Below are 13,303 nucleotides of genomic sequence, written 5' to 3'. Positions count from 1 at the left end.
TATTTATTATGAGCCTTCTATTTCCACTTCTGTTTACGTACATTTTTGTTCCCTGCTGTTCAGATAGGTTTTTTCTTTTTGACTATGCACCAATGGACGCTCTCCACGCTTCGGGCTTGGTGCTTCGCTCACCACAGGTTACTATTCCAAATAGTTTGTTACATGGCTTATGGGAAAGGTCCTCTCCATGAAGGGAAACTAGATGCTACCCTGTTGAAGTGCATGCGTAAAATGGACTGTCACATGGCCTGTGATGTCACCGGCTAACATTTACGGAAGGGGAACTTAACGTTATCGTTCCGGGGTCTCATTCTGGTGGATTCCAGTTCCTAATGCCCAATGCAGAGTTTATAGGATGTTATTGACCGTTTACATAACAAACTAACTCACCTTTGGCCAAACTTATATGTACACCAATGATGAAGTATAAAGGTCATCCACTCCAACCCTGAGAAATGGCCAGTGACAGACACTGCAGAGCATCCTAACAAAGTTTATATATCATCAACGGATTAGAATAGAGCGACAGTGGGAGACTGGCTCTGAAATTATTTCAACTTTTGTACATACTGTTAAGGGAACAAAAAGAATTATTACGCAAGTGGTAACAATTTGTATGGTTATAATGTAGGTGAAGAGTGTTTATAGTCATAAACGACAGTTTAACGCAATTGACACTTCAATTGATAAATATACAATACTGTGCAAATGTGTTAGGCAGGTATGGAAAAAATTCTGCAAAGTAAGAATTTTTTAACAAAAATAGAAAAGTGTTAATAGTTTATTTTTAGCAATTAACAAAATGCATGAATGGCTACTCATCGAAGCTATATATCACATCGGACTGATGTACAGTAATACACTTTTTTTTTTTCTACATGAACAGACCTCTAGAGTGAGCGAAATAGATGGGGAAAATGAGTAGAGAAGGGCAACGGAAAAAAAGGAGTAGGCAAAGAATTGGCAGATAAGGGAAAGGACAGGAAGACCGGAAAAAAGTGACAACAGGAAAATTATGAGCATTGCAGCAATTGCCGCCCCTCCCAATCCCTGTGTACCCCAATTTCCCCCCCGAGTCTCACTGCCCCGGCTCCCAAGTAGTCTGTTAGTCTACTTGGCACCCCTCTGCAAGCCAGTTGCTCAAAGCATCTCCCTTCCCCTCCCCACATAGCCACCTGTGTAACCCAACTGTCCCAGGGCTTGCAATACCTTTTACCTCCACACATGGCCACTTATGCACCCCAAATGCCCCCAGTGTCTTCCTGCTCTGCCCCCTCCCCCCAAGGCAGAATGTTGCCACACCTTGCAACCTGTTTGCACCCAGCATCTCCCTTCCCTGCCACCCCCCCCTCTTCCCCCAGCAAGTTAGCCCGCATGGCCACCTATGTGTCCCAAATGTCCCCAATGTTCGCCTGACCTGCCCAAACAGGCAGCCTGTTAGTCCTCCCGCCCATATGGCACTGTGCCTTTCAAATCCCCCCAGCTGCTGCCCCAGCCTCTCACCTCAGTGCATCCCGCAGCGGTTCACCGCGCCGCAGCAGGAGTTTGATTGCGGTCAAGCGGTGGGTACACTAACTGAAGGGGATCTAGCAGCTACCAACATACTACATACTACTGGGGATCGGTGTCCATTTTCCTGTAGATGAGGAACACTATTCTATCCGGCGGTCTTCAACAAAATGGCCGCTGTAGTACAGACACATAATTTCCATCCGGTATGGCCTCCCGCGAATGTGCTTCTACCGGGTTACGCAGAAGTGATCGTTGACCAGCAGCAGCTGCAGCCGCCTCTTTGGGAGGTGGAATCCGGCGGTGATGTGTGAGCTGCGGGGCTAGTATGGAGCTGTGTCTGCGTGCTGTGCTCCTTTGTGGCCTCTGCGCCCTGTCCCTAATCCCGGGGGCCCCAGGTGAGAGCAGACCACACCCTCTCCCCCCCATGTCTCCTATCAGTGGCCAGACACACATGCACTGCCTGCTGTATACAGCTCTGCACCCCTGACACTGAGATAATATCTATATATAAAACCACACTATAGTCTACTTTACAACATAGTACAGGCAGTGATATCCATATTTTATATTAATTGTTCAAAGTTAATCACTCCTGAAACAATGGCTGTATCCAGGAGACCAGTGAATCATCTGTGCACCTATATTATAAAATCGGTTGATGATCTAAATGAGGTCATCCTGCATGTTTGCGTGATGACCTAATGGCTGTGGTGTGTGCCCCTGCTCCGACAGCAGAGAAGAGAGCTGGGAATGGTGATACCGGGTCGGGCAGGGACAGGGGGTGCTGCTGAGGGGGTAGCAGAAGTGGCCGGTATATGTATGTGTGTGTATATGTGTTGTACAACTATGACTACAACTAATGTGCCCTAAGCTAAATGTGCCCTAATCCTCTTTCAGACATAAGCCTAAAACCTGGGTTTCTGCACTTAAACCCGCATCATCCCGGGACCTGCTTATGTCTGCAAAAGTCTACCCAGGTTGAGCGTCCCAAGTCCGCTACCCTGATCGCTAGCATGGTTTTTCCCAGGACTTGCAAACCGGGTAGATGACCTGGCTTAGGTGTGACAGCTGCTACCCGGGTCTTGATGACCTGGCTAATGCCTAAAAGGAATTGATTGGCCAGGAACAGTAGTGGTAATAGATGCATTTTGCTCCCATAGGAATACAGAATGAAGACCTACGTCCAGAAGATGACAGCCAGAGAGTAATGCTGCAGAGCACAGACGCCATCCCCTCAGCAGTAAACAATGAAGACGTCCGCGGCTCAGAGAGTATTCAGTACAAGACTGCGGAGATTGCAGATGCGATGCAGACTACAGACATACAGGCAGACCCTGCTGTCATCCTCTCTATGGTACCGCCGGAGGTGAAGGACAGGCTCGTCACGGAAGCTCCTGACTCTGTGTGTGATGCAGCAAAGTATGACGCCAAATGCAGCGCTAACAATGATTCGCCAGCCCCATCAGATAACCAGGTTATAACAAAAACACAGAATACTGATACAAGTGCACCAGAGGCGGAACAATCCAGGGCGGATGACACGAACACTACCGATAGCGGTAAGCCCCTGAAAGTCAGCTGCGAAGAGCGCAATATCACCGGCATGGAGAATTTCACTTTGCAAGTCCTCAATGTGTCCCAGGTACGGCATGTCTCCAGAAGTAATTATAGCCTGTGAACGGCTCATTCTTCACAAGTTGCCTGTATGACGTTCGTTTATTATAGAGGTACATTGAAAACGACTCTATATTAGGTGTAACAAGAGACGCACATCACTGCTCTATATTGTTATAGCTGTTTTAGATCAGGACAGAGGTCCCCAAGATCTGTTGTCAAGGCCCCCTAACAGTCCAGGTTTTAAGAATATGCATGCTTGAGCAGAGGTGACTTAATTAGTACCTCAGTAATTTGATTTAACCATTATTATTATTATTAACAACAGTTTCTTATATAGTGCAGCAAATTCCATTGCACTTTACAATTGGAAACAACAGTGATAAAACAAAACTGAATATAATAGTCAGAGGTAGGAGGGCCCTGCTCGCAAGCTTACAATCTATAGGGAAATAGGCATGGATACACAAAGATAGGTGCTATCTATTGCTTAGTGGTCCACCAGATTGCACAGGTTCTTGGTGGGCTGCATGATATGGTCATACCGTGATGTTGGCCTGGGGTGCGGAGGGGATTAGTACGAGATCCCGGCGGTCAGGAGACAGATGCCGGGATCCCGGCGGCGAGCGCAGCATTTTACCCTTGTGGGCTCGCTGCGCTCACCACGCTTCGGTCGCCACAGGTTTCTATTCCCCTCCGGGTGGTGGCATGGACCACCACCCAAGAGGGGTAACCAGCTGGCAGTCAGGAGTCCGACCGCCGGTATTTCAGCTGGTGTCGGGATTCCGGCGTCGGTATCCTGACCGCCGGGATCCCGGCAGGCGGTCAATTGACTGCCTCCCGTGAGGAGGGTGGGAAAGTGAAGAAAGAGAAAACGTGAGGATATGAGTGGACTGTACAGTGGGGATGTAATTAGATAGGAAAGTTTATGAAGGTTATGTGGGCGGTTCTGGAATTTTATAAGGTTGCCTCAACCATGGATATCCTTAAAACCTGGACGGTTAAGGTACCTTGAGCAAAGGTGACTTAATTAGTACCTCAATAATTTGATGTAACCATGTGTGCTCAACCATGGATATCCTTAAAACCTGGACTGTTAAGGTGCCTTGACGACCAAGTTTGGGAACCAGTAGATCAGGGTTATTCCAATACCCCGAGCCTGGTAGTCAACCCGCCCACAACAAAAATACTACAAGACCTTTTTATTGATGTCACACTTCCCTTGCACATTCAAGTATTCTGCTGACTTCCAGGTTATCTTATGCGCCTCTGGTTTAGATGTTGATGGGTCCAGTTTTTTCAGATATGGCAACACAAAGTGCCATATTAGTGTTGTTCTGATTGGCAACGAGTTCAGTTAGCTTCTTACTCATCTGCGTTACCACTTCTTGTCGATTAAAAAAAACAAATGTGATCTCACACTATCCAGACATTCCGAGAGATTGCATAGTGACATTGGGGCAGATGTATTAAGCCTGGAGAAGTGATAAAGAAGTGATAAGTGCAAGGTGATAACGCACCAGCCAATCCGCTCCTGTCATTTTTCAAATCTGTAATGCTTGGCTGGTGTGTTATCACCTTCCACTTATTACTGTTTTATCACTTCTCCAGGCTTAATACATCTGCCCCATTATGTGATGTTAGGGTCACATCAACCACAGACAGAGGCAGGAGAAAAGAAGTAATTTCCCTCCATTCGGCTACAGCTTAGGGATCCTTTAGGCTTCTAGCCCACATGTAAATACCAGTTGTATTTACCTGTGAGCTTCCATTTTGTGTGCATCAAATATTTCCCAAAAGTCTAGAGTTTCCCTTCTTTGTTTAACGGTTTTGATCCAGGTTTTCTTTTCCTTTGGGGGAGATGTACTAAGCAGTGAAAAGAGTGGAGAAGTGAGGCTGTGGAGAAGTTGCCCATGGCAACCAATCAGCTGCTGTGTATAATTTTAATAGTATGCAAATTATAAATGTTACTTCAATGCTTATTGGTTGCCATGGGCAACTTCCCCACTGGCTCACTTCTGCACTCTTTTCACTGTATCACTATTTATTGTTTTGCAGATCACTTAGTCATTCTGTTGTCTGGAGCTTAGGTACAAATGTGTCCTCACTTCTCATTGCTGACTCTCTCGGAGCGCCAGGTCCCATGAAACTCAGCTAGCGGTGGCGTCTTTTTTTCATCTTTTTGTTGAAAATGCGTCTTTGTCGCAATGAGATATGACTGAGACCCAACAGTAGCAGTAGACAGTGCTGATTAATTTGATATGCGACACTTGTATCTCTCTGTGCGACTGAGTCTCTGAATCTGTATACAAAGTTGTACGATGCAGCGGCCGCAGCATTTTCCAAGCCAAGTTCCGCCGTGCTCCGTTTTCAGACTCAGTCCCACACGTATATAAAAGTGTTGCATATTGAATTATTCAGCACAGTCTGGTGGTGCGTCCTAGTCACATCGCTTTGCGGTGAGATGTCCTCTTGCGCTATATTGCTCATTGGCCGCAATCTGCTATATGCTCTCAGGCACTGTGTCGTCCCATCAGCCATGCCGTGTATTAGTGAGCATGGCGTAACAGAGTCGCCGTGTGCCGTACGTCCCAGCCCCCGTCCGTGGTAACCCCCACTTGTTGGCACGCCCTATAATTGCGGGTCCCGTGCCGGCTAGTGAAGGGAAGAGATTGAAGATACTCAAGGTGAGGTCGATGTGTGTTTCCCGGATTGCGGCGTTTTGTTGTAGTGGGGCTGTCGGTCCCTTTAGTAAGGGGCTGTAGGGACCCAGGGTGGTATAACAGCGGCTTTAGGATGATCCCTGGTAACCTGAAAAAGACCCATTTCTCCACTTTTGAATCAAGTGGGGAAGGGTAGACAGTGAGCCCTCATATAGATAAAGAAAAACTACCTAAGTGGATACTGGAGCTAGATCCAGTGTGACCAGCTCCCTAGGGCACATTTTTCTAACTGGGGATGATGGGTAGTTGAGGGGGAGGAGCTTCACACATCTAAATTTTCTTAGTGCCACTTACCGCTAGCCACACGTCAATACCCCAGTGTAATCTGCCAGTGTCCCCTAGTGGATGAACGAGAAATTACATTTATCAGCAGTCTACTGGTGCGTCCTAGTCACATTGCTTTGCGGTGAGATGACGATCGTGCACTATATCGCCCATGGCCGCAATCGGCTATATGCTGTCAGGCACCGTGTCATCCCATCAGCCGTCCAGCACAGCAGATGGGACGACCCCTGATGTCAGCAGGCAGGAGCGCGCGGTAATATGACAGTCCCATCCGCTGGACGAGCGACATATCTTCTAATATGTACACAGCCGAAGATGCATTTTCGGCGAAAAAAAGACGCCTGACACTAGCAGAGTAGCACGGGGACCTGGCGGCACACGTATCCCAGACATCTCGCGCTGCCAGGCATATTGAGGCTATATGTATGGGGACACAGCTGTAGCTTAAAGCTGCTCTACCACTTACATAAAGTATTTTATTCCGGTATCCCTTCCCCTGGAAATGTCGCCACCCCCTGGGGCTGCAAGTGTGCAAGCAGTAACACCAAGGCTGTAAAACGAACAATAACATGACATAAGAATGAATACCTATATGCAAAGGCTTTTAAGATTTTAATATTAATAATGCCCATATGTAATAGATTAGTATATTTGGTGTCTGCACGCCTGGAGTGCTTAATTTACCACATTGAAGTGTTCCAACTGTTGCAAAATGTCTCTTGTTGTTTAAAGTTTGGCAATAGTTCCTGCTTCATGTTGGCCAATAATTGTATATTGGTCTCTATTCTGCAGGACCTTATGGAGATGCTTAACCCAAACAGCAGTGAATGCACCATGGTCTTGTTCTTCACCCCTTGGTGTCGGTTTTCGGCTTCCCTAGCACCTCATTTTAATGCCCTGCCAAGAGCGTTCCCAACTCTGAATTTTTTGGCACTGGATGCTTCCCAGCACAGCAGGTATATATCTGTCTATTGCTCTGCGGCGTGATGTCATCTCATTGGCATGTATTGACAATTGGTCTGAACTCTGACCCCTCCCACCAGTACCAGTGATGTCACTTCCAGAGCGTTGCGACATAGCACACATCTACAGTCTCCAAACACTTCTGTTATTCCCCATACACAGACCTTCCTGATGACCACCTAATAGCTAACAACGGTATCCACAACCAAAACTGTATAATAGTACATAGGGATGCACAGGCCACATGCAGAGGAGGCGATGTATCAAACCTTGCAGAGAGATAAAGTACCAGCCAATCAGCTTCTAACTGCCATGTTACAGGGGTATGCGGTTAGCATTCCGCTCATCGGGATCCCGGCTGTCACAATCCCGACACCGGGATCCTGGCGGGGGGGCACCATACCGCTGCCGGTATACCGGTGAAGTAGGTGATTTCCCCTCTATAGGTGTCCACGACACCTATAGAGGGAGCATAGCTCGCCACCAAGCCCGAAGGAACTTCGTTGCACTCGTTCCCTGCTGGCATTCTACTGCTCGGGATGCCGAGGTTGGTATACTGACATTTGGCATCTCGTGCGGCGGTCAATCATACCGAACCCGTTACAGGCTGTGTTTGAAAAATGACAGTTAGGAGCTGGTTGGTACTTTATCTCTCTCCAAACTTTGAAACATCTTCTTCCGAGAGAGGGGAAAAAACAGTAATTAATAACAAATACTGGGTTCTGTGGTGTAATATATTGACAAAATAGTAATCTGAATATTTTTTTTGAACAAAAAGAGCAATGTCCCCCAGTCCATCTATTGCTGGGTTCCGTGTTGTGACGTTTTGGTTACACTATTATATTTGCATCCTTTATAGCTTGGTGACTATTGCGTGTTATTTGTTTCCTAGTCTCTCCACACGATTTGGTACAGTGGCTGTTCCCAACATCCTCCTGTTTCAAGGCGCGAAGCCTATGGCCAGATTTAACCACACAGAACGAACCTTGGAGGCTCTCAAGTCCTTTATATTCAACCAGTCAGGTACAGAGAGTGAGCGTAGACAGCGCTGAGCTGGTCTTATTCATTTGCTGACATTTTATGGGCATCATGTTTGTTTATGGTCGCTAAGTATATGCTTGGAATGGTGTATACGCTGTATTACACCTCGTATTGCACAGCTCATTTATCAAACATATATCATACCTTCTATATGATAAACTATTGATAACCTTGTTATCAGATAGAGCTTTGCGCCTGCATACAGCTATACATTTTCATAGTACAGCCATATGTCTCCTATTCCAGCAGTCTCATTAATAACCATTATTTTGTACTTATAGGTAAGTATTTTAACCATAACCCAACCCTACCACAGCCTAACCTTGACCTTCCCCTCCTGCAGCCTAATCCTAAGTGTCCCGCCCCCCTACCCTCACAGCATAACCCTAGCCCTCCTCCTAGTGCCTAACCCTAACTATCCTATACTCACCTCGGTGATCCATTGACATTCTCAGCGTCGACATTCCAATATAAAATAATCGTTTTGATAGTTTTGCAGCCTCTTTCCTTCAGTTCTCTATAGAGACTCTAGCTCCACATTAAACAGCCTGGCTGCCACCACCGTGAACTGGCCAAGGCTGTCTGTCTGAGAAAGGACTGGTTTCCACTGTTTTCGGAGACCACACACTCTTTGTCCCTCTATTTCATAGGGACAAACCTCAGGCTGCCCAACATGGGGCTACAAAGCAGATCCATGCCCGTTATCCCTCTTTTTTTCTTTCTATGTTTAAAAAAAAAAAAACAAGAATAATCTACAGTATTTTCTGGCAGAGCTTCTCTCATTCATTTCAATGACCCAGTAGTTTCAGTGGGGTTTCTACACACTGGAATCTAGTTGAAATGAATGGCCCATTGATATACATGGGAACAGCGCTGTTATATTTGCATTCTGAAAGCATTCATAAACACACAGGAATGCATCCAGTGTGTATCAAGTGATGTGAATTTTTAATGCATGTGCCAGCACCTGCAGGACAGTTCACACGTGATTAGTTCACACACTCGGCACCTCTCACAAACCTGCCGTTTTCATCTAAAAAATATTTCCAGGATCAGACCCTTTCTGACCCAGGATGCTACTAAGACTCTTATCCACTCACTGGTCATCTCCAGACTGGACTACTGTAATCTCCTCCTGACTGGCATTCCTGACAAACACCTCTCTCCACTCCAATCTATCCTCAATGCTGCTGCCCGGCTCATCTTCCTCACCAAACGCACTACGTCCACCTCTCCTCTCTTACTAGACCTTCACTGGCTCCCCTTCCCTTTCAGAATCCATTTCAAGCTTCTCACACTCGCTTACAAAGCCCTCACCCACTCCTCTACCATCTACATCTCTGACCTTATCTCCCTTTACACTCCCACCCATCCTCTTCACTCTGCTAATGTACCACGACTCTCCTGCCTACGGATTACTTCCTCCCACTCCTATCTCCAAGATTTTTCACGTGCTGCTCCACTACTCTGGAATTCCCTACCTCTCCCCCTCAGACTCTTCACCTCTTCTTCTGCCACCTGATACTTATTCCAGTGTCATCTGCTGATGTAACTATGTTTATTTACCCTGTACTTGTCCTATACTGTCATCAACTGTAAGTTGCTGTTTTCCTGTTTGATTATTTATGTTTGATTATTTATGTACTCTGTAATTGGGCGCTGCGGATCCCTTGTGGCGCCATATAAATAAAGGATAATAATAATAATTAGTGCTTCCTCTGTGACACAGTGGGTAATACATCTAGTGGGAAATTGTACATGGGAGAAAATGCTTGTACAGGAAACACAGTCTAGCTGTACAGTTCACTCTTACAGCAATCTCACTTAACGTCACTGGCCAGCCACATTCCCAGTTCGCTCCCTTCCGATCTGTTCTCAATGCTGTATCTAGACTTATCTTCCTCTCCCACCGTTCTCCCGCCAAAACCTGCACTGGCTCCCATTCCCTTACAGAATCCTCTTCAAACTGCTCAACTCATATGCAAGACCCTCTTTAGCTCCACTGCTCCCTACAATTCCAACCTCATCTCCTTAAATAACCTCTCTCGCCCTCTAGTCGGCTATCGACCATCTCCTCTGCCCTGGTTACTGCAACTTACGCTCGAATCCAAGACTTCACCCGTGCGGCTTCCCCTTTACTGGAACAAGCTCCCCCGTTCAGTCAGGCTCTCCCCAACCTTGCATAGCTTCAAACGCGCACTGAAAACCCACCTGTTCATCAAAGCCTACCCCTCCACCACATAAATTTGTCACCAGGATGCTTACCCCACCCTCCTACCTCAGTCATCTCTGCCTCGCCTTCCTCCTGCCCTCAGGTCTATCTCCCCTAGATTGTAAGCTCCTAGGTTCTCACAGTCCTCTTGTCTATCACTTCAATGGCTGCCTTCACCTATTAAGTGGCCATTTAGCCCAGAATGGTTGCTGTTACTGTAATGTAATGTTCTGTTTACCCTGTACTGTCCTACTGTTAAGAGTTAAGGATGACTATAGTACATATTTGCACATATCTATTTTTCTGTGTTTACATTCATGTCAGTGTTCTCCCCAGATTTCTTTTCCAGCTGGGCGGCATTATGAAGTAGCCTGGGAGGGGGAAGGAGGGGTGGGTTGAGAACTCAGGGGCTGGTCTGCCCCTATCACAGGAGGTAAGAATCAGCAGCAACACATCATGTGACAGCCCTCTGGCATTTCACGGTTTGGCGAGCTCTGGGTCAGAGAAGGGTGCCTGTGTGTCTGCACTGCTCGCCTCTGGTGCGGGGTGTGCCAGATCGAGGCAGAGTGGAGGAGGAGCCCCCCTCCCGGCAGGGGGGCGGCTCCATGCAGTGAGCATTTCTGTTACAGTGCCCTCTGCTGTCTGCCACCCTAAGCGACAGTGCACTCTTGTATAGTTCAGATCGGGCCGGACCAGGGTGACTGATGCTGCAACTGTTTGGCTGTCAAACAGCTAGGCCGTGCGCCCGTGAAAAAGGTTCCGGGGAGAACACTGGGGCAGATGTATTAACCTGGAGAAGGCATAAGGAAGTGATAAACCAGTGATATGTGCAAGGTGATAAAGGCACCAGCCAATCAGATCCTAACTGTTAATTTACATATTGGAGCTGATTGGCTGGTGTCTTTATAACCCTGCATATATCACTGGTTTATCACTTCCTTATGCCTTCTCCAGGTTAATACATCTGCCCCACTGTATGTTATACCATAATGTTGAGAAATGTTCTCTTATCTCGACTTCCCTTCCAGGAATTGAAGCAGAGCCGGATATTGTGTTGACGGAAGCAGATCATGAAGGACCGTTGCCCTGCAACCCTCAGGCTGGCATCGATTGGCTGCTTGCTTTCTCCATACTCTACGTGACCGTCTTCATACTGTATGCCACCCTACAGACTGAGAGCATTCGCTGGCTCATACCCGGGCAAGAGCATGAACATCAGGAGTAACGGCGCAGTGTGAACAAACAGCCGTAGCCTGGCTCGTGCGCCCAGCGCTGTGGGTCTCGGCGTCCCGTCATTTACCAACCAGTGTGACTTACAGCTTTCAGGATCAGCCAACTGTGAACTCCTCCGTAGGAATGTTATTAAGTTATTTGTCGGTAGAACTGTCCTATTCCTGAAAGTGGAAACTGGTGTACATACAGTATGTCACCAGCGTTTATCTCTTATGGAGATCCTATTCTGTAAATACCACATAAAACAATACGGTGTGGAGTTTTCCTCTGTCGTCAGATTGTGATTCTTATTTAAAAAAGTTAGAAACAAAAGACGCAGAACTTGAAAGGCAAATAATCATGTTTTAAATGGCTGTAACTTCTATTTGTACGCACCTGTCGGGAAGGCTGGCTTGTTCACTGCGATATACTGTGCACTGAATTAAGGTGGTCATTCCGAATTGATTGCTCGCTAGCTGTTTTTAGCAGCCATGCAAACGCTATGCCGCCTCCCACTGGGAGTGTATTTTAGCTTAGCAGAAGTGCGAACGAAAGGATCGCAGAGCGGCTACAAAGCTTTTTTGTGCAATTTTAGAGTAGCTCAAAACCTACTCAGCGCTTGCGATGACTTCAGACTGTTCAGTTCCTGTTTTGACGTCACAAACACGCCCTGCGTTCGCCCAGTCACGCCTGCGTTTTTCCTGGCACGCCTGCGTTTTTTCGAACACTCCCGGAAAACGGTCTGTTGACACCCAGAAACGCCCTCTTCCTGTCAATCACTCTGCAGCCAGCAGTGCGACTGAAAAGCTTCGCTAGTCCCTGTGTGAAACTACATCGTTCATTGTAATAGTACGTTGCGCGTGCACATTGCGCCGCATGCGCAGAAGTGCCGTTTTTTTGCCTCACGAATGTAGCTAGCGAACAACTCGGAATGACCACCTAGGTGACACGCACTGGTGGTGCTGAAGTAGCGGGAAGATCCAACGCGCCAGACTTAAATAATAACGGAAAGAAATATAGAGAAAATGTCAGCGTATACCTTGTCCGTTAAATAAACTAACTCCTTTATTAAATATTAAAACCAATTTATTAAGGTAAAAAACACCTGTATATTAGAAAACGATTGAAAGGCACTCGATATTAAATACCGGATAATTGCGTCACCTAATACTGGTATACAAAATAGCAGAGAATACGATATAACAAACAAGTGGTTCCGAGGGCAGGATCCAGTCACCACATGCAGACAAGGGAATCCCTGCGGGGAGGGAGGGTTAGGATTAGGCTGCGGGGGAGGGGGGGGGGGGGAGTTAGGAGGTTAGTGTTAGTAGATTTACCAAACAGGTGTTGGGATCCTGCGTGTCGTGATGCCGCTGTCTCGGCAATTTTAGCGCCGGCATCCCAAGCGCTGGGATCCTGATACCAACCCCCGAGGGCTGATAGAATTCCCCAGCTGGGGTAACAAGATCTAGCTCCTCCGGAAGTATTATAGTAAAGCGTTAAATATCTGACGCTAACTAAATAAACAGGGAAAATCCGCCTAGGCGTTTTACTTTCCCTATACGCAGGCAGGATACTATGAGGATTGTGTGTTCTCTCAGTAAAAACCTCCTAGCATTGCTCTGTGTACTCACTGAAACGTGAATCCAAAGTCCTAATTAAAGAGTATTCCTCCAATGTGACGTCAGGATTCAGAGTGTGCAGGAACATAAGTCAGTGTCAGTCCTGCTGTGTTTCAGTG

At 46.9% G+C, this 13,303-nt stretch overlaps 2 protein-coding genes across 3 annotated transcripts in view; one reads left to right on the top strand and one right to left on the bottom strand.

Annotated features, from left to right (window-relative positions):
- The window catches only part of LOC134933489 (uncharacterized), a 147,544-nt gene extending 145,878 nt beyond the window's left edge, over positions 1-1,666 (bottom strand). The window contains exons 1-2 of one of the 2 annotated variants that reach the window (XM_063928732.1): positions 1,504-1,666; positions 391-569 (exon numbers count right to left, since the gene is read on the bottom strand). The gene's annotated coding sequence lies outside the window, so the exon portion shown is untranslated. The remainder of the gene's footprint in view (positions 1-390; positions 570-1,503) is intronic. The other variant, XM_063928731.1, reaches the window with a different exon arrangement.
- Positions 1,667-1,740: 74 nt separating this feature from the next.
- On the top strand, positions 1,741-11,848 carry TXNDC15 (thioredoxin domain containing 15). The gene is made up of 5 exons (XM_063928734.1): positions 1,741-1,907; positions 2,673-3,154; positions 6,927-7,090; positions 7,990-8,120; positions 11,379-11,848. Exons 1-5 carry the CDS (start codon positions 1,838-1,840, stop codon positions 11,573-11,575), a joined length of 1,044 nt encoding a protein of 347 aa, XP_063784804.1. The 5' UTR covers positions 1,741-1,837; the 3' UTR covers positions 11,576-11,848.
- Positions 11,849-13,303: the final 1,455 nt, after the last annotated feature.

The sequence above is a fragment of the Pseudophryne corroboree genome, chromosome 6 (genome assembly GCF_028390025.1).
Source record: "Pseudophryne corroboree isolate aPseCor3 chromosome 6, aPseCor3.hap2, whole genome shotgun sequence".
Classification (NCBI taxonomy): Eukaryota; Metazoa; Chordata; class Amphibia; order Anura; family Myobatrachidae; genus Pseudophryne; species Pseudophryne corroboree.
The sequence above is the reverse complement of the archived record's forward strand: the minus strand, read 5'-3'. Positions and strand labels throughout refer to the sequence as shown.

Coding starts and splice junctions, on each gene's coding strand:
- TXNDC15 (XM_063928734.1), top strand. CDS start 1,838: ATGGAGCTGTGTCTGCGTGCTGTGCTCCTTTGTGGCCTCTGCGCCCTG. Junction 3,155..6,926: donor AAGTCCTCAATGTGTCCCAG/GTACGGCATGTC, acceptor TCTATTCTGCAG/GACCTTATGGAGATGCTTAA. Junction 8,121..11,378: donor CTTTATATTCAACCAGTCAG/GTACAGAGAGTG, acceptor CTTCCCTTCCAG/GAATTGAAGCAGAGCCGGAT.